The sequence below is a fragment of the Taeniopygia guttata genome, chromosome 1 (assembly GCF_048771995.1).
Source record: "Taeniopygia guttata chromosome 1, bTaeGut7.mat, whole genome shotgun sequence".
Taxonomy (NCBI): domain Eukaryota; kingdom Metazoa; phylum Chordata; class Aves; order Passeriformes; family Estrildidae; genus Taeniopygia; species Taeniopygia guttata.
In genome coordinates this window covers 24,959,680-24,983,672 of record NC_133024.1, presented here as the reverse complement: position 1 = coordinate 24,983,672, position 23,993 = coordinate 24,959,680, and the positions used below count along the sequence as shown (strand labels likewise).

The following is a 23,993-nucleotide window of genomic DNA, read 5'->3' as shown; positions in this document are numbered from 1 at the left end:
GTGCTGCATGAGGTTGGAGAAGCCTTTAGGGTAAGGTTTTTGAAACTCATCAAAATGAAAAAAAACTCAAACAAACCAAAAAGGAAAATGAAAACAAAATATTCCACACGCATAAGGCACTGAAACTTTGCTGAGAGCAAAACAATCATGTTTCACGTTTTTCAATGTGACAGATATTCTTTATATTGCAGTCTCCACACCATGCACATAGAGCCACCTTGCCCAGCTAAGTCCCTTCAGTCTCCTCTTCCCAGCTCTCAAAGCCTTTCAATACTAACAAATTCATGGGCAGGACATGCCTTTACCACATTCTGTCACACAACTTCAGCCATCCTTCACCACACAAGCTTTGCTACTCAACTTTGACTCCTCCAAAGGAATGTGCACCTCTATAAAGGCTGCTGGGCACACCTTGCTTAACAAGCATGGCTTTCACCGATAGGGTTTAAGAGTGTCCAATTATTAAGTCCAGTTTTCACTGCTTTGAGCATCCCCATATCCACCCATCTATCTGCTTTTCTAAAGCCCCAAAGCTTGGAAAGGGTTTGTAGAATGGCAAAGCTCAACGGGAATCATTATCTGTGTTTGAATTTCCATGGCCACGGGTGAGCCAGGCTCATTTAGCGCTGAGGCTGCAGGCTGATGAGCATCACTTTCATCAGCAACTGCTGCTCATACCGTGGCTCCTTCACTTTCCTGAAGGCTGCATTCGAATGCAGCACATTAAACGACTGGGGAACTAATTTAAGTTAAAAGTTGTGTTTATTGTACTATCACAACTAAAGAGATGACCCAAGGGTGACAAAAAGCAGAGGCTGCTTGAAACAAGCAGTGCTGCTGAAAAGTGTCCAGCCACATGACAATTAAGCCCGACCCAAAATGTGGCCATTTCACCTGGCAAAGACAAAAGCCTTATTGTGGGCTAAACACATCTGTAAAGTCATCTGGAACTGGCAAATTCAGCACTGCTAGGAAGATGTCCAGCAAGAGACAAGGACTTGGCAAAGCAAAAAGGTGAGAATGCGTGCATAACAAGCCATAAAGCAAATCCAGCCCTTCCCCATCCCACCCAGTCTCAGAGACTACATTTCACCTCACCTACCATCAACATTGTAGACTTTCAGGCCAGCCATGTGCTTGGCTGCTCGGGATTTGGAGGCTGTTAACAAGGCTGGGTTGTAGACTGTGAAATCTCGGTAGTAATTTTCCAGAACCACCAGTGCAGCTCGTTGGATGCTGGGTAAAGAAGAAAAAACAAAATAAGACAAATCCCCTCAGACTATTTGTTTCCATAAAATATTTTTTAAAAAAGTTAGGAAGGAATAGTGATATTACTCAGAACAGAGCTGTCACACCTACAGGACCGTGCAATACACAGAACATTAATTACTCTCTCTAGGACTGGTAATATCATTTGAGACTCAAGATAAGTATCTCTGCCTTCAGCTCTATAGGAGGATGTCAGGAAATCCCTAAACAAGGGCAGCACATGAAGTGAAGCACTAGGCTGCCTGCAGCACGGGAAATGACAGAACCAGTGCTCAGCACAGCTCGGCAGTACAGTCAGAGACCTCGCTCAGGCTGAAGACCACAACACCTCACGGGTTTTGCTGTAGCTGGCCAGCCTGGATGGAGGCACCAGCTCAGCATGGATGCTTTTCCCTCCGAGTCACTGCCAGCCGCACCCCGCAGCTCCTCAGACCTCTTCCATCCCAGCACTGACAAGAGTGTGATCTCTTGAGCTTTCACAGCAAAACTCAGTATTGCTTGTTAAATCCCTGGCTAGGGACAGAACGAGGAGCAGTGATACTCCCTCCATCCCTTTGAAGGGATGCCTCTACATTAAATGATGACACATGGGAGCACAACAAACACATGCGCCAGCAGCAGGAAAGGCTCAACCCAGAGGTATCTTCCTTTGCCATCATTCTGACAACGGAGAGGGATGTCTGTAGGCACTGTTACCAACAAATAGGGCAGCACTTCAGAACCACCTGAGCTCTGGTGTTTAAAAACGCAGGAATAGGACACAGCTCTCTCCACGCTGCTCTGGCTCTGTGCCTCAGCGTGGCACCAGCACTCTCAGCATATCACCAAGATCACCCATTCAGCCAACACCAGTTTGCCAAGGACCCACACTAAAAATAAATTTTTCTGTGTTCAAAATTGAAGTGTAACTGCCAACACATTTGTTGCCAGTTAATTGGAAAGGTCACACTAACGAGGCCTCTCCCAGCAAAAGCAAAAAAGTATTCTCACACATATTACAACACAGGAAGAAAACATTACAAGGAGGGTAACGTGGGAAAATCAGACTTTAACAAATTAAGCCCTAAATTCAGTGCTCGGCGCTGCCACAGATTCCGCGTGTGTTGCCGGAGGAGCAATTTAAATTTTCCTGTGCTTTGTGCTAATATTAAACTTCTGCATCACACCCAAGTAATTTAAACACATACACACGCCCCACCATCCTCACTCTACAGATGCCACACTCCCACTGATCAGTGAATTAAGCAAAGATGCCAGCCCATTCAGGAGATTCTGAGAAAGAAGAACAAACCCAGACTTGTTCCTGAGTAGCTTAATCAGTCAGTATTATGGCACATCACCATTCAAGTGCTGTGTACCTTTGAGATGATGAATTTAGCTTTTGAAGCAAATTCCATCCTTCGGATTGTTTGGAGGGATCCAGCTACAGCATCTTAAAGAAGCTTTATCTTTCAGGTGCCACTCCTTCATATTTCCTCACCTTACATTTGGTAAAAGCAACTCCACTAATGCACTCGGCTACTGATTTGTGATAAAGAGCCACCAGTTAACTAAGGAAACAATTTTACTTTGATAATGTAGTACAGACTGACCCCCTGCCAGACACACGTAGATGCTGACACGGAACAGGTGAAAATTATTTTATTTCTTCCTGCAACGCTTCTGATTTTTACTGTGAATTTGCTGCAGCCTATAAATAAAATTTCATAAAAGTAATCATGTGGCAGCAGGACATATTCCCCTTCTGACTGCATTTGAACATGATCAAGTTTTTCCATCTCTGCTTTCCAGGAAGATAAAACTCCATAGTTTCATCACAAAACACAATGTTTGGAAAACTAGGACCAACTCACAACAGGAAGATAAAAATGAACAGAGTTATTCTCTGTTAATACACTGTACTCATTTCAAGCAGCACTGGAACTTCCATCCCAGCAGTGGGAAATGTTTGGGAGCTTCACTGACCAAATTTCTCTATTAGGACAAAACACAACGCATCACAGCAGAGAATCATTTATTTTAATACATACACATTTTCCCCACCGACAGCATTATCATCAGGATGCCAGCTTTCCCCACCTAACATTCCTTCCATCCCCTCACTAAATAACCTTCCACAGCAATTCATTGGCATGTGCACTCAAAATCCAAACACAACAAAGCTTTTACATTGCAGCAAGCAACAATTATTGCCCTGAAAATTAAAGCCCAGGTATTTGTTGCTGATGCAAATCCAGTACAGGCTCAATCCCACACATGAGATACCCCAGTCAGAGAGAGGAGTCCACTCTCTGGAAGAGAAATGAAATAAACATCAGTTTCCTGAATTTCTACCAGCCCATTTCTGTCTCCCATGTAGTCTATCCTAAGCACGGCAGCTTAGGAAGACAGCTACAACTACAACTCTTAAAATTCTCTGTTACAGGAGAAAAAAAATAGAATTAGAAGCTGCAGACAAATAAATTAAAAGGATCACAATGATTTGCAAAAGCAAGGAAAAGGCTGAATCAGAGCCTCCTGGGCTGTGTTGGTCAACCTCTTCACCCACATCAAGGGGAAGCCTCACCCTGCCTGATGCAGGACAGGCAGCCCTGCCCCACACGGCTGCTGCAAAGCAACAAGGAAAGGACCTGTGCCCCGAGCAGGGCACAGCACCCCAAGCACGGCACAGCACCCCGAGCAGGGCACAGCACCCCGAGCACGGCACAGCACCCCGAGCAGGGCAGGAGGGCACCCAAGGCTCTTGTAAAACACCACACGCCGGCAGGAGGGCAACCAGCCACAGGCATGGCAGCACCCAGGGCAGCCCGGAGGAGCCAGCAGCAGCAGAGCAAACACCAAGGAAGCCTGGTGTCTCCTGACAGCAATCCAGGCTCCTTGGGCTTCCCATGCAGGCCAGACCCTCTGCTGCCCTGCCAGCAAGGGGACGTAGCCGCAGGAGCCGCATCTCCAGCGGCAATGGAAACTGGCGGCCTCCCTGCAGGCCACGTCCCGAGAGGCCATGGCCTGAGAGCGGCTTCCTTGCAGCGCTGTCTCGGGAAGAGTTCAGCACCATGTCGGTCACTGCATTCATTCACCCCGCGTTTCAGCGAGCTGGGCCTTTTGTTCAGTGCTTTGAAAGAATGGGGAGGGGCAGGAAGAGAACGAACAGAAAGTTTCGATATTTAATCGCCCGTATGAAAGAGGTCAGAGCGAGGATTGTTCTCACGTCCCACCGAGAGGGGCTGGCAGCCCAGCATATTTCAGGCATTGTAGCAAACTACCAGAACGCAGAAAAAGCGTATCACAGAAACACAGAAATCATCATAGAAAGGCTTGGGCTTGGAAGGGACTTTAAAGATCGTCTAGTTCTATCTCCACCACCGCCATGGGCGGAGTACAAAAATCAGGACACAAAAAACATTTCCATGGAACGGTTCAGATTAAAAACTTAAGGCACAAGAGGAAAACGTCTTGCACAACCCAGCAGCCTGCTGTAAACAGAGTTTTCCTCGCAGGCAGTGCCAGTGAGGCTCCAGGCTTTGTTGCTCTGCGTTTTGTGCAGTTGGAGGGTTGCTTGTTTCTAATGATTGGTTTCACTCCCCTGGAGAAGGCCATGTCACAGCATGCTGCCAAGAGGGAAAGCAAACAAGCAGACCCAGCAGAAGCACACAGTACCCCAGTGGCGTTTGGCAGCAGAGAAATGCAGAGCCCTTTACTAGCAGTAATGAATTAACTTTTACAGGGCATCCAAGGAAGTGGAGGAGGGGACTATGTGACACAAAGGTAGCAACTATTTTTTCTCTCAAAAGAGTAAGTCAGTCCAGAGCAGTTTTGCCTGAGTACTTGCTGCTACAAAAGATTAGAATATTTGCAGTCTTGCCATACTCTGCACCTCAGAGGCCACTCAGTATTTGCCTTCTGTGACACAACTACACCAACACTGAAATTGGCTTTTCTTAGTGTATTTCTAGGAAAACAGGCCAGGACTATATTGAAGCAAAGCACAAGGAAAGAAGCCTGTTTAGATCATTAAAATACTGGCTTTGGACACTGGTCGTTTCTAGGAAAAGGGGTTTGAGTTTTATGAAGTGGTGGAAAGAGCTGGTGAAAATAAAAAATAAGGAGAGAAAAAAAGATTAAAAATTGAAGCCACACCTCTGTGCACCTGTCACTCAGATGGTTTTAGCAGTTTTGTGCTTTCCTGCTAAGCTAGAAATGTAGCCTGTCATGGTACTACACCAAACATCAGCAGACACTGAGAATCATCGAGGGCAGAGGAGTGCCCCACACTTTTGCAACAGATATATGTGCACATCCAGAAAGAGCTGAGCTGTTCCACCACAGCATTCTTGCTATGGATGCAGATCTTGCAGCATCAGGGTTTAGAGTGAGCCACACACACCTAAAATACACAGGGATAATCAGAGGTTTGATGACTGCTGTGCAAATTGAGCGCTGAGGAAGCCTGGGATTATTTAATCAAATGGTTCCCAGCACGGACTCCTCTCCTCCAAACGACATTTTTTTAACATTCCTCAAAACAGGCACAGTATCAAAACAAGCCAAGGTCTCTGGGCACATTAAACACTTGCCATGGCCAATTGGGAAGTCTGTCACCTCAAAGAAAAGCTCAGAAAAGATTCCACAACACAGCCTTCCAAGGAGAGCCAGCTTTGCCTTACCAGATGTCTCCAGCCTACAATTACACCGAGCTTGCCTACTGCAAGAGATCCTGAGGTCTCCTGGGGCACTGAGCTGCCTATCCACAGCACTTTGTACTCTCTAGCAGCGCTGTCAACTCACACCCGACAGGCTCAGAGGACTGCTCTGCCTTCCCCTGCTGTACAATCACAGCTCCTTCCCAGAAAACTCCCTTTTCTTACTTTTTCATACGCTTTTGCCAGAGCAAGGAGCTAGGGCTCAAGTCCCTGATCCTTCACCATGTTTTCCCAGAGCAAAGTCAACAGAATGAGAAATAAAACTGGAAATAGACAATTAAAATCAAAATGCTTCCCATACCAGTATCCCTGCTGAAGATGATTACAGAAGGGATTGCCACCATCCTCTGTGCTGACTTGGCTCCCTGCTCTGCTACAGGTGAGGCCAGCACAGGCTGCCCAGAAAGGTGACCTCGGGCAGCACTGCCACACCAGTGGCCACAAGATGGCAAGATGCAAGGGATTTGGTACTCTCTGTCCTTCCCAAGCAACACCTTGGAGCAAGGCTCCCAAGAAGACCAAGGTCACGCAGAAGCACTTTGCAGTGCAGGCAGAAGCACAAATGCCTTGGCTACAGTTTTGTCCTCTCCAGTAAACAGAGCCCGAGTCAGATCTCAGCAGAGATGCCACAGAACAATGCCAAGACAAGGAACTTCTCCAGCAGCTGTGGCCAAACAAGAACAGAAAAATGCCTTTTGATCATCATAACTACAAGAGCATTTCAGTTTGGTACAGTCAAGAAAACAGGACTGCAGCTCGTAGGAAAAGGAAAACCACATTTTCTTGTCAGACAACCACAAGTGAGATCTCCACTTGGCTAAGGCAGCAAGTGCAATCCTCGCCCTCCCTGGAACAGGCACCGGGCAACCAGGACACAGCAAGTTTGTTTTAGATACCCAACTTCTGGCATTTGGTGAGGCAGGGAAAAGAATTTGCAAGGTCAAACCTTTCTCAGGGGAGGGAAGAAAACCTCCTCATAGTAGCAGGTTGTCAGCCTGATGGCAGCACAGCTGCTGCCCCCAAGGAAGTGAACATCTATCCATTAATGGTGTCATTTATATGGAACCCAAACACACACCAGGTTTGCCTCAGTTTTGCAATGACCCATCTCTGTATTTTCTCTCCCCTCACAGCCTTTTTTAACAACATGGAAGGAAAAGGATATGAATTTAAAGTGTCCCCATCTATATCCAATACTGGACATCTGAACAACACAGGACTGCTGTAAATTTAAGGAAAGCACCATTCGAGTTTCTAACCACAGATCTGCCCTTTTCTGCCCTGTGCAGTGCAAGACATGTTGCTCTCCAACAGACATTATAAGTCTCAACTTTTGCAAGACAAAAATCAGAATCAACACACCAACTGAGCAATACAATAGTTCACTGCTGATGTAGAAAGGATTTCAACACAGAAATTTTCTGAATGAGAGAAAGAGGAGTAGAATTAATTTTCAGGTTGGGTTTTCAGCTTGTTTTCCTCAAACCTCAAAAGCAGCCTAGTCAAAACCCTCCAGTACAGGTGAAAAAGATCCCTGCAAGTCTACTACTAACTTTGCTGTTACATTTGAATGTTTTTGTTTTGAAGAGAAGGTGTGAGTATTTTTAAAAACTAGGATTTTACAGGAAGGTATGACCAAACTTGAGGGCTGGGGGGGAAATCAACTCGTTTACCTCATGCAAACCAAACAAGCTACTTACTTAAGCCTTCCTGAGGAATCCTATAAAGGCACTCCCAGCCCAGCACTGAAAAGATGCTGCTACAGAAGTACAGAGCACAAAGTTTTAGCCAGCAGCTATAAAACACCAGTAAACCCAATGGCATGCTCCCACTGCAGTTCTCCTCCTGAGAAACTTCCAAGCCTTTTACCTCAGGAATTTAACTGGTCTTTAGGGTACCAGCACACAGCCTGAATGTTTTCCCCAGTCACCTTTATTGGTAGAACCTCAAAACTGGATGAATGCTTTCTCAACAGCTGCACTGCCCTTCCTTCCACTTCCAACAGCTGAAGGTGACAGCCAGCATAACAGACTAGGAAAAAACCCCAGAACACTATTGGTAATACGCAGTGAGGAGGAGGAAGAGGAGGAGAGCACAGTCCTCTCACTCAAGGAGTGGTCCAGAAGGTCCAATAATATGATTTGCCAGGAAAAAACAATCACTGTGTTGAGGTCAGATGCTGTGACAGCACCACACTTCTCTTCCTCAGTAACACCGTGACCATCTCGTTTCACAGTATGCAGTGCCAAGGGACACAAAGATCATAAGGACACTTGTTACCTCCAACACCATATTCAACAGACAGAAAATAAATAAGCTGTAAAAGTCTAACCTGAGTTTTAGAAACAATGGAGGTTCTGGAGCACCAGAAGACCTTCCTATGGAAGGCAGAGGACTCTTTGGAAAAAAACAGGATTTAATCCCTTGCTGAGACTAAGCTTCTTGCCAGGTTCCCTGTATCCAATTCTAAGAGGCTTTATTTTAACAGGTCAGCCTAGGTAACTGGAAAGGCTCCCTTCCAGCCCCTCACAGAACAGCAAAGGGAGTTTAACATGTGGCAAAGCCACAAGGCCCCAGTTGCCTCAGCTCATCCATGGGGATGGATGTGTGAGTGTACAAGAGCAGCTTCAGGAACTGCATCTGAAAGAGCAGCCTGTGAAAGCCTGAACATGTGGTGCAAACTTCTCCCTCAGAAGGCTGAGGAACCCAGATGCCAGGAGAGCAGGCTCCAAGGCAAACTGCCCACATCCTCTTAAGGCAAGACCACCTCTCCAAGGGGAGCAGATTGTGTGGGGAGCTGTTGCAAGCACCTACCATGCAGATACCTGGCAGAACCATTAAATCCAAATGGCATAGCTCATGGATTAGCCAGGGCACAATAGCATATTTCAGGCACTCACAGCTTGGGCTGCATTTCAGCCAGTTCCTCAGACGCCAATAACCACATGCAGATGCCCCAAGAGCTCTCAAACTAGACACCCACTATCCTTTGATGCCATACAACACATTCAAATAGGCAAAGGTACTACCTTCTCATCAAACAGAAAGACAACACTTGCTACCAGCATCTCATTGCTCCAGGGTCTGCTGCAACACAGACAAGAAACATGAGAGGCAAAGGAGCTGCCTGTGCCCTGCCATGTATCTGCCATGTCCCAGACACCTGCAGTGAACCAAAACAACACCTGGCCAGACATCCACACCTCAAGCCCCACCCAGCACCCTCAGGAGCCACCAGTAGTTTAACTGGACCTGGAGAGCAGCAGCTACTGGATCTAGGAGCTAGAGCTCAGAAAGGGGTCTGCTAGCACACCAAGGGCACTGCTAGCACACCAAACATTTATCTCCATGATATGGTTTTGCCAGGTGCTGGGGGTATCGTCCAGGGAGCTAATGAGAGTACTATCTTGCTTATTCATGAGGAAAAAACCACAAGCAAACCACCAGCTACTGTCTGCTCACACTAAAGTAAAGCCAAAACTGTGAAAGGCTTTCTTCGTCTATTAAGCAAATGGGCAGTTTGGGAAGGAAAGCAGCGAGAGAAGAACACAAAGGGGACAACTTAAATGAAAAGGTGATGGGAAGAAGCTGCTCCTGAGCCTTCCCCACAAACCTGCACAGCATGGTAGACACAGACACCCCAGAAATACACAGGTGTTGACAAAGAAAGGACAAGTTGCCTTATCCAGGCACTGTGGGTGTTGCATCCAGCTGCCAGGAGTCCAAAGGGATCCACTTGTCCACACCCAATTCAACACAGACCCATGACCAATTTGAGAGAGTCAGGAACACTGCTGAAGTCAATCTTAAAGTTAACATTTGCACAGCTGAGCAGATTATTGAGGCCAATGAGCCCTGTGGAAGGAGATTTGCATGGCTCAAGATAATAATTTACAAAGTCCAGTCTCACAGCTGGAGATATGACTATAAACCAAATCCACTGAAGTAAGCTATCATCCATGTGTGCACCATGTCCAGCTCTGAATCTTCAAGGACATGACCTGAGGTGCTCCAGACCAATCCCTCATGCTTAGGCCAAGGCTGGTCCTCTGTAGGTCAGACAGACTGGGGAGAAGTAAGGACTTGGGGCTCCCCTTTCCCCAAGGCTCAGCAGAGGAGCAAATTTGCAGACAGAGCTGTGCCCCACCAAGGAGGGCTCCTGCAGACTGCAGGAATCTATGGGGGCTGATGGGATTCATGCAATACTCCTCAAAGAGCTGGCTGATGTCATCACAAAGCCTCTCTTGAGGATTTCTGAGCAGTCATTGTCCTGATTTTCAAGAAAGGCAAGAAGGAGGATCCCAGATACTACAGGCCTGTGAGTGTCACTTCAGTGCCTGGCAAAGTTATGGAGAAGATTATTCTGAGAGGTACTGAAAAACACCTGAAAGTGTGACAATAACACAGTCATCACATACAGCCAGAACAGCTTCATGAGAGGAAAGTCCTGCTTATGCAAACCCCAATTCCTTTCATGACAAGGTAAGCCAGCTATTTGATCAAGGGAAGCCAGCTAATGTAATCTTTTTGGATTTCAGTACAGTTTTTGATACTGTCTCTCATAGGATCCTACTGGACAGGATGTCCAGCATTCAGCTGGATAAACACATCATGTGATGTGTTTATCCAACAAGGGAAAGGGACAGATTCTGCACATGGGGACAATTTTGGAGGTATAGACAGACCGGGAAATGAGATGCTGGACAGCAGTGCCACAGAAAGGGACCTGGGGGTCCTGGTCAATGACAAGCTAAATGTCAGTCTCTCTGTGGCCATGAGAGAATTCTATCCTGCATCTTTCCCTCAGCTCCACCAAACCTTTCCTTTGCCACCACAAACCTTTGGTACCATTAAACACCACAAGGGTAGTTAAGAAGACTGCAGAAATTAAGCTGAGCAAAATAATCCAACTAAAAAAATACACACAAAAACTGCAAAGCTACACGGATAGGTAACAGAGATATAAATTACCAGGTTCCCCAGTTCCACCACTGCATTGCTGTGCAACTAGACAATATTTCTTTGGGAGGGGTGAGGAAGGATCAGGCTGCTGACAGAATTTTTTTCTGCAGCAGCATTAGCTTAAGAAGTGATGCGGAACTATGATCAAACATTTATGTAATTGAGGGTGTACCAAGTATTTCTGAGGGAGGTGTAACCTCTTTCAAAAGTTTCTACACACTTCAGGTTGTATTTAGGATTTAGAGACTTTCAAACAATTCAGGGGGACAGAACAATACCAAGGTGTGCTTTACCTTCTGAATACAGGAGTTAGGAGCAAGATCACAAGCTTACCCTGCATGCAAGGGTGAGTTGAGACAGGCACTCAGTCCAGACACAAGGGATGAAATACCAGACACCCCCAAGTCCTGAGCTACAGGGCACCCTCCAGCTCAAGCACCCAGGAACCCTGCAGAAGTCAGGAACATATGGGACCTGGACTACCATTTCCAGTTCTTGGGAGCAGCATAATTCACAACAGTGATGCATTTCCTCTTCCCAGCATACACACAAACTATGCCTCTGATTAGTCTGAGCCCCAAATGAAAAAAAAAAAAAAAAAAAAAAAAAAGTATATGCAGGAACTGGCAGGTATGGCAAGAAGTTTGTAAGAGTCTGCATTTACACGAGATAATTTAAAGCCACTGTTCATGCTTCAAATAAAGCCAGTCTTTAGCTAAGGAATGCTTGAAGCTACATGAATAGTGATGAAGTAACTAAGGGTGGGGCTTTATGTTAGTAGTTTTTTAGAGGGTGGGAGAAGGGGTTAGCTGCTGATTTAGGGTGTTTCTTTTAAGTCAAAGCTAACAAGTACTGCTTTAATTCCAAGGAAATAACAAAGGGTTAAAAGCTTCTACTGGCAGTGAAACTCCAGTGCTGTAACAGGACTTTACATTTAGATGCTGCAGCCATGAAACATCAGCATTCAGCTCTTGATCCTACAGCTGCCTGGTCAGATGCTCTCTCAAGAAATAGAGAGCATCTCTTCTTTGACTCCCAGGTGGAGATGGGATTGATGTGGCAGGACTTTGAATGAGGCTGTCTTTTGAGTCAATAGATCAGCTTTAACTTGTTCTCTCAAAACACCTGGGAATGTTGTTCTGCATTCCGACACAGACAGGCCTGAAAAGGCAGCATCCATGTTAGCCACTAGCACACCTTTGCACACAGAGAGGTATCAGATCTCAAACTACAGCCCAGTCTTCCCTGCACAGCATCCCTCCACCATGGAACACAGCATCCTTCACAAAGTTCCACCCCAGCAAGCTTTGCACAAGCAAGAGCCACCTGATTTTATAACAGCAGCCCTATGAACAACACTGGGGCCACAGGGACATGACCTGCAGCTCCAAGCCGAGAGAAAAAAAATCCAGCCCCAGCAAGGATGCAGATAACCAACCCTCTACCAGGACTAGAGGAATGCAAGCCAGAGTCAGCAGCCTGAAGTTCCGAACCACATCCAAGGTCCTTACTGTTGTGCCAGGAATCTGTTTTCCTGACAGCCAGAGAATAGCTCTCCCCACATTGTCAGCTGATGTCCCCACTCGACCTACACTGAACAAAAAGAAATTTAAGCACTGAAGTTCATTTAAGCATGTACTGGAGGGGCAATCAAGTAATAAGTGAAAATATTGCCCTCAATTTTATAGCCATTAATATATAAATTTAAAAAAAAAATCTATTACTACCACATAGCTCCCTATTAACTTTTCCTTACTTCTTCAGGGTAGAGTCAGGAATTAGTTTCCATATTTATTGGACTTGTGCTATATGAGAACTGTAAATTCGCAATTCCTTGTCCTCTTAGCAAAATATGAGCCTCCTCTTTCCCCCCAAAGGGCACACAGCTCACTTCTTTGTAGAATATTTGTATTTCATCATTTACCACAAGAAACAGACCATCAGAGGTTGAGGGGGTGGAATTCTTTTTGCAGCATTCGAAGATAAAAGTACCTTCATGGCCACAAAATTTGTTCAGCAGCTTAGGGAGACCATCTGTCTCTGTGGGTGGTACGCAGGCACTTCAGAGGGCACGGCCAGCAGTGGAACAGAAATTCCACAACGAGCCCCCTAAGTACAGGGTAGGCTGCAGCACATACCGTTCTTGGACTTCTGGGCAGTGTTGGTTTTGAAAGATAAACCAACAAGAAAGGAAATCCCTACAGATGAACCCAACGGCATTTCCTCCACACCATCTCTTTCAGAAAGACGATCAGCTCCTAACCAGGAGCAAGGAACACTGTACTGGCCATGTGGGTTAATAATTGACAGCGGGCACTTCACCTGCAAGTAGGCTTGTAAACTTTTAAAGTATTAAGTATTCCAAAAATGTAAGACTGCCCCAGGGTATAACAATCAGCCTGCACCACTTGCCCTTGCTGCCTGGTGCATGTGCACAAATAAGACTGGTACCCGGCCTGGTGTCTGGTGCACTCAGCTCACTCTCCTCCCGGAGAGGAGAGATGGTGTGTGCACAGAGGGTGCTGGGGGCAATCAGGGATCAAGATCAAGGAAGGGAGGAGAGAAGGGCAGACAGATGCAGGCACTTCAGCTCCCCCAACTCTCTCCCCTTTATCAAAAGAAGGAGCAGTTCCACATGAAAACCCATATGTAAAATATAGAAACTGAGGAAAACATGCTCATTTCAGAAAACCACACCCTCCATGGCTTCAGAGACAGACTTTACCACATCAGAAACTCCCAGACAAGTTATGCATGTTGTCAATACTTACAGTCCATCCTAGACTTCCCCTCACCTCTGCTGAGGAGTACCTGGCATTCCTGGAGCTTGCTGTTCACTTATGTACAAACAAGCAGCCTCTTAATGAGGTGTTGCTCTGACCCATGTCGTAAGTCCTAGCTGAACTTTGCTGGCAACGCACCCCTTGCACCACCAAACAGACCCTTGTAAAACAGAACAAGGCACCATTCCCATAACTCATCTGGAACATCAAAGGAGACTGCTCCCTGCTCAGCAGGGAACAGCACTTTTTTTTTTTTTTTTTTTTTTTTTTTTCCCAGAGGCTACTGGAAAATTTCCTTCTGCAATTCCAAGGGTGCCCTCCTGGCCAGAGCAGTCATGTCTCTGCAGCACCATCCTCCAGAGGTGAGGCAGCAGACACAGGGGAGGGGGAAAGTGGCCTGTGACTAAAAATGGTTAAGAATGTGGCTGAAAAGCTCTTCCTATATAGGTCATTATCAGTTCATCCACAAGCCAGAGCTTTCTTCCCTATTCCATGACTACTTCATGGCACAGGGTGTTTGAAAGGTGCTAATGCTCAACTGCCACTGTGAACGTTTCAGGAATGGGAGCATGGAAAAGCAGCTGCAAGAAGTTGCAGCAATGATGAGCTGCAAAGGTGGTTGTAAACGCAGTTTTGTGAAGTGCTGCTGGAGAGACACTGGTTGGGGGGGGGGGTCACAAGTCTGACACCTCTCAGTGCTAAAGAAACTGCTCTGGAGGAGACCCCCCAGTTTCCCCAGGAGCTTCACACTTGCAGATGCAATTAACACCCATTTAGCTGCCTATCCCAGAACTTATTGGGAGGGGAGACTGATCAGTGCTTGTGCTCATCCCGTTTGGTGACGGGCAGGAGAAAATCACACAAATGGGCACCAAGACACCTGCACAGATTTCACGACAGGGGAAATGTATTCAAGGACAAGGCTAATTTCACACAGTCCAGAAGCTCCAGCAACAGAGCTGGTCTGCAAAGTCTGTGTAACATGCTGTTCTAGCAAGTTCCTGCAATCAAAGCAGCAGGATAGTTAATAATATGTTTTTCTACAGAACAAGGTAAAAACTCATCAGCTCAATCTGTTTCATCAGCGTGCATCATTACAGAAGATGGCGAGGTTGAAGAAACCCCAAGGAGAAAGGAGGGTCAGTTCCTCAGGTCCCTGGCAACACAGAGCAAACAAGCTGCCCACAGGGGAGAAGGAAAAGACTGGAGTGTCTCCAGCAGGACTTAGCTCGGCAGGTAGAGCACTGCACGATAGTGCACCAATGCTTGTCCTGCAGTCCCTTCTGACTGCCCTACTGGAAACAGAAATATCCCAGAAGTGTGTGTGTGTGAGCTCAGTCCTTCGACAGAAACCAGCAAGACTCCAGCAGCTCTTGCTCGGGGAAGAGAGCAACTTCTAAACCCATGGTTATGACCACACTAGAAACAGAAACCTAGGTGTCTATACTCCATGGAAGCTTTCCTTTTGAAGAGTAAGAAATTTGAAAACAACATAAGTATTGACAGAACTCCAGACAAGTTGACAAGACTCAAGACAAGACTCCAGCACATAGATGACCTCATGCTCTTCATTAGCACCCTTGATATGGAGAGGTATACTTGAGCAACAAGATCAGATGTCAAGGCTTACAAATGCAGGCTGGAATATGGAGAGGCCTATTCCCACTCCTTGGCCCTCCACACACTCCCTCAGCGGTGAACTAAGAACCAGTGGCACCAAGGAATGCCTGACAAGAGAGATCCCTCATCAGATTAATCAGTAAATACTGACAACCTAGAGATCAGCTTTATAAGCAGCAGAACCAACCAACACTCAAAGCAGCTGGGAGACAGATTGAATGTGATTCCCTTCCACAGAACATGTCTGCACCTCCTTTCTTTTGTGTGTAAGCCACCAGGTCCCTCAGTAAGGTATTGATAATAAGGTACTGGGTTTTCAGAGACAGGTACTTGTTTTGAGGAAGCAGCTGTTCCCCTTATTTTTAAACCACAGCTTAATTTAATTTTTAAACCACAGTTCAGCAAATGGAGATGGATAACAGGGATACAGGGAATGTTCAAGTACACTTTTACCATACAGAACTGCTATTTCCGAGTACCAAGCTTCTCTTAATTGGATTGACAAGAGAACACTGACCAGCTCACAGCCATCTGCAAAACTTGCACCCTCATTCCAAAGGTGTAATAGGCTTCCCCACCAGCTTCCTAGCCACCTGGTTCATAAAGGCAAGCCCACAGCAGAAAGGACAATGTCCTGGTGTCCTCCGGGAGTAAACTGATGTTTGGGTTGTTGCTAAGCACTGCTTACTCTAAGTCAAGGACTTTTCTTTTTCCCATGCTCTGCCATTCAGTGACGAGTTGCACAAGAAGCTGGGAGGGAGCACAGCCAGGACAGCTGACCCAAACTGGCCAAAGGGATATTCCATGTCACAGAACATCATGCTCAGTGTATCAACTGAGGACAGCTGGCTAGGAGCCACCAATCACTGCCTGGGAATGGGCTGGGCATCAGTCAGTGGGTGGAGAGCAACTGCACTGAGCATCACTTGCCTTCCTTGGGTTTTATTTCCCTCTCTCGCCCCTCTTCATTACAATTATTATTACCAATGTTATTATAATTAGTATTATATTTTACATTAATTAAAATACTAAACTGTTCTCATGTCAACCCACAGATTTTATTTTTTTTTCTGATTCTCATTCCTATCCTACAGAGCAAGGTGTGAGTGAGGGGCTGCATGATATTCACCTGCCAGCTGGGGTAAACCACACAGACAGAAAAGAAGACTGAAACTCCAACTCCTTTAAATAGCTGACACAAGATAAACTATCACAGCTCTGCTCCTCATATACCTGCTGCAAGGATGAGCAAAAGGGAGGAGAAGGACCCACTCTCAAACATTTCTAAGAAACCAAGACTAACTACACTGCAGCCCAACATTCAGTCTATGTGAAAGATCAGTAATTACCACGTGTATTAAGAAATATTCATTATCTTGAGCTGTCTAGACTAGTAAAGCTCCAGGGTGGGAAAGGGTATTCACTGGATGGGAAGGCAATATGGTTAGCATCCTAACTACAGGAAAGGAGGGGTTTCTCCAGCAAGATCCTTCCTACACAGTTTCTGAGCTATAAAGACACTACTGAACTCTGGATGACAACAGTCAGCAGCACTCCTATTTATAGGGAAAAACCAAAGCTGCAAATCCAAGCCTCCACTCGCAAAAGTATCAGCCTTTCAACTGAAAAGTTATCTACTATTGTGCTCTCCCACCTTTGTTTCCCTTTCTTGTTGCTTTCAAAGTCTCACTACCATTCCCACCCAACCTCCTGTATTTTCCCAGGCTTGATCTTGCCTGCATCTCTGCTGCTCCCTGCTCTTCACCCACACATACCACCAGAAAGCATTTGCCCTGTGTGGCAACCCTTCCTACCAGGAGCAGCAGAGCAGTGAGCTGCGACTTGGCACCACACTCATCAAGACTCCTATTTAACTTTTACCTCCCCTCTCCAAGCTCCTGAATCAATGCCAAAGGGAACGTTCGTTTTGGCAGTCAAGTCTCCCAGAAGAAAAGTTATAGCCAAAGTACTGGGGGTGGGACCAAGACAGCCTATTAATAGGCTGATTATAATATGAATTTGGGTAACTAGACCCAAATATGCTTATCCTCCTGGACCTAGGGCTCTCAGGGGTGGAGTGGAATACCTAACTCAGCACTTTCAACTTCTTTACTGCATCTGCAGCCAAGGAGGGTGGAAAATCCTGTCTGTACCCTGCCTCGCAAAAACATGGTTTGCCAAAAGGGTGGCTGAGCTATTGTTTTCTTCCCTTCTCCCCCAGAAAAAAAGCTGCTCTCCTACTTACATAGCAGCTCCCTCTGCCTCACCAGAAAAGACCTAGAATTGGAAAGCTTCCATCTTGGATCAAAAAGGGTGATATTCAACAATTTTGCTAAGGAAAAAACATAGAACTACTCCAAGAAGCAACAATGAACAACAGAAGATGTCTCAAGTCCTTTCTCACCAACTGTTTCTCCAGAGCACACTAGACTGATAAGGAAGACAGACTCCATGGATTGTTTGTCATCAAAACTTTTAAGATATTTGAGAGCATAAAGAGACAAAAGGTTTTGACCTGAGGAGACAGCTAGATTGATATACTTGTAAAAGCAAGCTGCTTCCTTCCAGGTGGCAGCTCAAAACCTCCCCAAGAACCCTCTAAAAAGAGTTAGGATGAGGCAAGCATGCATGGTGGCAAGAAGAGCCCAAAGGCAGCAGCATGGCTACTCCATCATAATTAGAAACACCTCTCCAGCACACCCAGAAGGCTGCTTCTGCAGCCTTCCTGAAATCCAGACTGTCCTTACATGTCTTCACATTCTCCCATCAACAGATCTCCCACTCCAGCCTCATGCCTCAGCCACAGAATCAGGGGCAGGAGGCAGCACCTTGTGAGCCCAACCTACATTCCATCAACAAGCATGACAAGACCTTAATGAAGATTGCAAAATTATGCTGCGAATATGATCATGAATTTTTTTTCATGTTTCACAAACATGTCATAATCCTAAGCCCTTAGAAGCTGAAGGAGATATTAACTACATTCACTTTATATGCAGTTTGTTACACTGGAGCCACAATCTTTATCAAGGTCAAGAGCTCTTACACCTAAGTAACACACAGAGGACAAACTCTTCCTTAGCTGTGAGACACCCAGCCCCTGATCAAACCCACAGCTTTACCTTTGTAGCAGTAAATATGGAAAGACACACAGGTTTCAAAATACATGCCAATACACATTATGCTCATCTGCCAAACAAAGAAAAAGCAACACTAGTTTAGCATTATCAGATACACTTGATGAGTCTCTTCTGTAACACAAGACACTGGAGCATCCATGTGCTGCATGGCTTGCATTCAATGTACCAAACAAAACTGCAATCAGCTTGCCAACAAATGAGAAGTTACAAGTTTTCATACATGTCATATTTTATCTTAAGTTTTACAATTCTTTGCTGCCTTAGTATCACCCAAGACATTTCAAAACCCTGCTGCAAAGAAAGAGTTGGAGAAAACACTATTAAATATTCAAGCCTTGATTCTCAAGTAAATTCTTTGCCTCCAATGGCAAGTTAGACATGCAGACTTTGGCAGGTGTAGGATCTCAATTCGTCTGAACACAAATTCATAATCTACCACCAAGCAAATGCTCTCAAACCAGAACTGCTCTGTGTGTGTATACGGGTAAATACAGACACATACCAAACTTTCTCTGAAGAATTCACTTAGAATTGAACTGCCTCATCACATCCCAAGGCCCAATACTGTAGCACAGGGAAACTCTGGTACTCATCTTTCCATCTCTCTCATCATATAGGCTATGATGAATCACTGACCACAGAGCAGTTAAGCTCAAAAAATTTTATTTCACAAGAAAACCAACAGATTTTTGAAATCCTGAAAGAGACATTTAATTAAGTCAATTAGTGCACTTCCAAGGGCTCTCCCCTTCACATTTTCAGAGGAGGAAAACAAAGCAGAGTCCAGACCTACTTCACCCAACAGGCTTCGAGTTCTTCTTCACCCAAGAGAAAACTCCTGGACTTCAACTTCAGCCACTAAATCTGCTTCAAAGCAATTCCACTGCTAAGCTAACAGCTGCAGGAGACTGCTCCTACATCCACTTAAACCAGCAGATGCTAATCTCTTCATCTGCCACAGATACACATGCCATTGGGGTCTGGACAGGATAAGCTGAACAGATGTTTAAGTGCACATTCAGCCTGGGGAATCATCTCCAGAGCTCAGCTGCCAGCTTCACAGGACACAGGAACTAAGGGATTTCTGGAGAGCTTTGCAGGACACAGGAACTAAGGCAATCCAGACACCTGTCCTTTTTTGTACCGTTGCTGAGGGAAGCACTAATGCCAGCAGGAGGGTGGAAGCAGCATGCTTGTGTCTTACCTATGGCTCCCAAATACTCCCAGATACATCCAACCCAGCAAACTGATCCATACCTAATGGCAAAAAGAGCATCATGGCATAAAACCTTCAGCTCCTGCCACATGGCCTGGCCTGCTGTCTGAAGTCTCTGAGCAGTTATGTTCTGCACAGCCCGAAGGGCTGCTCCCAAAGCACTGCCTGGCCCCTACAATCAAAACACACAAGGCAGCCCCAACTACACAAGGAGAGCCCTCCACTTTCCTCCAGTAAGGAGACAGGGAAAAAAGCCCAGACAAGGATTTTAAAGATCTCATCAGGCTACTGATCATCCCCAAGTTTTTCATTTACTGAACTGCACAGGACTCCTCTGAGACAGGTACAGCCTCTCCCACACTCAGAGAGGGGCAGAGAGATTCAGTTAGGTAACTTCAGAGGGACTCTGGAATTCTTCTGGGGGACGATTCAGGAACCAGCAACAACACAGCCTCAAATGCAGCTGATGCTTCACGCCACAGCAGAGCCTCACTTATCTACACCAGCGGACTACAAGGTCTTGCACCTACCTCAGGTGTCCCAGGCTGTAGTATCGCGACTCTCCGTCCGTGGAGCGAACCACCTTGACGGTGAACGTGGGCTGCAGCTGCCGCAGCTCCAGCAGCACAATGGCCAGGTAGTGGATGAAGAGCAGGGCATCCACCAGAGACACGGCGTACTGCACTATCCCTTGGTAGTTGGTGTCCTTCGAGTCCAAGATGCGAACGCCGTAAAAGAGCCAGTAGGAAAACACAAAGAGGAATATGAGGACCAGCAGAAGGGCCCGAAACACAAACACCCTCGGTAGGTCTGCCTTGGGTTGGCGGAAGAAAAGAGCCCAGGTCCCGATGAGGAGAATGAGGAGTTTAAACGCCACAGAGATGAACAGTCCCTCACAGACGGTACCACACGGCTCCAGATCCTCTCGCCACAGGATCTGGGGTAACAGAATGAAGGCAATGGGGGTAAGGAAGACTAGGAGTCCGAGAACAGCTGCCACTGTTAAGCCCAGGTAACGTTTGCAGTCCAACCCAATGCTGTCTTCCAGATCCTTACTGATCCGGGCAATGTCCTCCTGGGAAATACTGTGCTCAGAGGTGCCTGTGATTGCGGTCGTGGTCTCACCCCAGTTGTCATCCTGAAGGAAGAAGAGATACATAAAAATAACATTGAAACAATCAGGTTATTCCCTCTAGATGTTCTATTTTTCTTGCCTGGAAAGATTGCTATGACAGCCTTAAGTTCCAGAAAAAATATACAGCAAAAGCAACACCTTAAACATAGAGAATAATCAACCCTGACAATTAGTATAGGTTTGGAAACAACAGCAACTTGTCCAAACCAGTGACTATAAACATTGGGTGCTAAAAGCCCTAACTGCAGAGCAGGTAGCTCAGCTTGCTGTGCCACTCACTGTACCCCGAGAGGTTCTTCTTCCAGGACATTTAATGAGTTACATGATGTAAGTCTTGGAAACTGTAGTAATCACCAGTTCCCATGTCCAGGGCAAGGACTAGTATTCTTCCAGCCCACAAATTCTGTAGTGCAACTGCACCACAAAAGCACCTGGAAGGGAAATTTTCATTTCAGCGTTTCAAGCCACTTGTTGTTGTTACACAATCAAAAACATGTTCACACATTATTTTTCCATCCATAATAGAAGCAACCACACCTCCAGCAAGTTCCTCCACTTTATTGTCTTTTATTCTCCTCTACGGTAGCACTGCCTTGAGTAGCTGACAATCTAATAAAGTTTAGTTAAACCAACACATTACAGGTGATCACAGAGAATATTTCCAGGTATGGGGCTTTTAGGTTTAGAGGATCCTAGACTGCCAAGTAGCTCTGGTATTACAATCCAGGCCATTGTCAGAAGCCACTTACTCACAAAGAGGCTTACCTGAAATACAGTCACCATGCTGGCAAGTGTCAGATTACATTACATGTTCTGAAAGTCTCATTTCTTCCCAGCCAACATCAGACAATGTCTGCATTGGTTCTCCCATGCTACAATGCTTCCAATTGCTCCTTCCAGGTGCTGGCACAGCCAAAGAGCTACACTGACATGTACGGATTTGACTCACAGCTGCTGCTGGAGTGACTCATGCACATGGAGGCTCCTGATGCTTCCCACAAATGCATGCCAAAGAGTGGCAACGCATGTGCCTCTGCTGCTTGGCACCTGGCACCTTTGTAGCCACAATGCTCATTCAGAAGCACATTTTTGCTTTTCTTCCTAAGAATATCTTCCTGCAGTATGTGTCATCAATAGGATTTACAACTTCCCTCAGACTTCTCCAACTGCACATGCTGACCAAAACAATTCATTTGAAAGAGACAGGCATTTTAAACCTTTATTCACTTCTTTTTTAGAGCTAGAGGAAAGAGTCTTTGGGGAAGGACTAGACTGAAGCAGCACAACTGCTTGGAACAACTTCCAACTCCATGGATTTAACTTCTAAAAACTTCTTGTACTCCAAGACATGAATACCTCTCATGCTTAGAGCAGTAGGGTTTTGAGACAGACCAACCACAAACAGTCAGCATCTTGAATTAATATGAGGGTTTGTTTGAGTCACTTCTCACCAAAGCAGAGGCCCCGGAAGAGATCTGCATTGTAGTATGTCCTGAAAAGCAGCATATTCCTGCCACATTGTACTCTTTAGCAGCACCTCTGCAATTCAAGCATTTCAACTATTTTATGTTTATGCATTAAGTAGTTCTGCATAGTTTCCTCCATTTGATGAGCTGCAAAATTGCGCAGAAAAGAGAAGGGACAGGAACACCAGGGCAGTTTAAGGCTACGTCCCAGAAGACAACAGGCAACCCTAGTCAGTTTAGCCCTTGCAACTCTTGCCACTTGAAAAAGCAGACTACAGCCTAATGCAAAAAAAAGTGCATTTACATGGAACCATAGACTCAGCAAATGCTTTTGGCTGAAAGGGACTTTCTTAAAGATCATCCAGTTCCAACCCTGCTGCCATGGGCAGGGTCATCTTCCACTAGACCAGGTTGCTCAAAGCCCCATCTAACCCAGCCTTGGAACATTTCCAGGGATGGGGCATCCACAACCTCTCTGTTCCAGTGCCTCACCACCCTCACAGCAAATAATTTCTTCCTAATATCCAATCTACACCTGCCCCCTTTCAGTTTAAAGCCATTCCGCCTTGTCCTATCACTGCATGCCCTTGTAAAAAGTCCCTCTCTGGCTTTCTTGTAGGCTTCTTCCAGATACTGAAAGGCTACAAAACAAGGTCACTTCAAAGCCTTCTCTTCTCCAGGCTGAACAACCCCAAGTGCCTCAGCCTTTTCTCACCAGAGAGGAAATATGAGGGTAAATCTCTAGTGGTACAAGGTTGTTGGACCTGAGGACACTGCTCCCTAGGAGAAAAGTCTGGCTCACACATCAGCTTATTTAGCTTTGGCTTTAATTGAGGTGGTCTGCATGAAAACAAGGACTTAGGAATTTACCAGCTCCTTTAGATCTATTTGAAATAACAGCTGGGACTCATGAAAACAAGGAACTGATTACAAAATACTAAATTACAGGACACGAAATGAGCACATCCATAGGTACCTGAATACTGTTACCACCACACAGAGTTTGGCTGGGAACTGCACATTGATTTTTTTTTTTTTTTTTTTTTGGTAAAGGCAGAAGTAGAGCCCCACAGCAAAGGATTAACAAACCCCAAATCCAGCCCAAGGTGCTGAAGCATCCTGCATTCTAGGTCTTACAGCACCAGCCATTCTTTGAAAATGAATATGCACCTTTACATCACCTGCTAGAGCAGAGCACTGGATCCATCCTAGGTACAATCCAAATACAGCATTATTCTAGTTTTTACCAAACCCATTGTTAATGTACTAGCTTTCTCTGAGTCCACCCTCCTTCACAGCTATTTCACAGTAGTTTCACATTTCTTGATTCCTTTCCCTATTGGAATCCTGGTTCTAATGCGCTTTACAAGATTACCTGGAGCAAATCCTGGTTAAAAACTGAAATATACATACAGCTGAAAGGGTTGACCTGAATAATGCACAGTGAGATAATGGAAACAGATGTTTACATAGAGCTTGGCAGATGACACTCTGGAGAGAGAGCCAAAGTAGTGCCCAAGGAGTTGTCAGAAATAACACCCTCAGAACAAGACAGAAGTGACTGAGACCTTGGCTGTATGCATGAGCAAAGGGCACCCATAAGCCATCATTCTTTACTAAGCAATTCTTTCTCCCTAGTCATGAGCCAGCAAGCCACATGCTCTGTCCCACAACACACACTCCACGTTTGTTTTCACACCTC

The 23,993-nt window shown here is 45.7% G+C and overlaps 1 protein-coding gene across 1 annotated transcript in view; it reads right to left on the bottom strand.

The window, feature by feature from the left end:
* VANGL1 (VANGL planar cell polarity protein 1) overlaps positions 1–23,993 on the bottom strand; it is a 45,523-nt gene that overhangs the window by 11,492 nt on the left and 10,038 nt on the right. Inside the window, exons 4-5 of the mRNA XM_030266064.4 lie at positions 20,221–20,828; positions 1,103–1,236 (exon numbers count right to left, since the gene is read on the bottom strand). Of these exons, the coding sequence (XP_030121924.2) occupies positions 1,103–1,236; positions 20,221–20,828 (742 nt within the window). The remainder of the gene's footprint in view (positions 1–1,102; positions 1,237–20,220; positions 20,829–23,993) is intronic.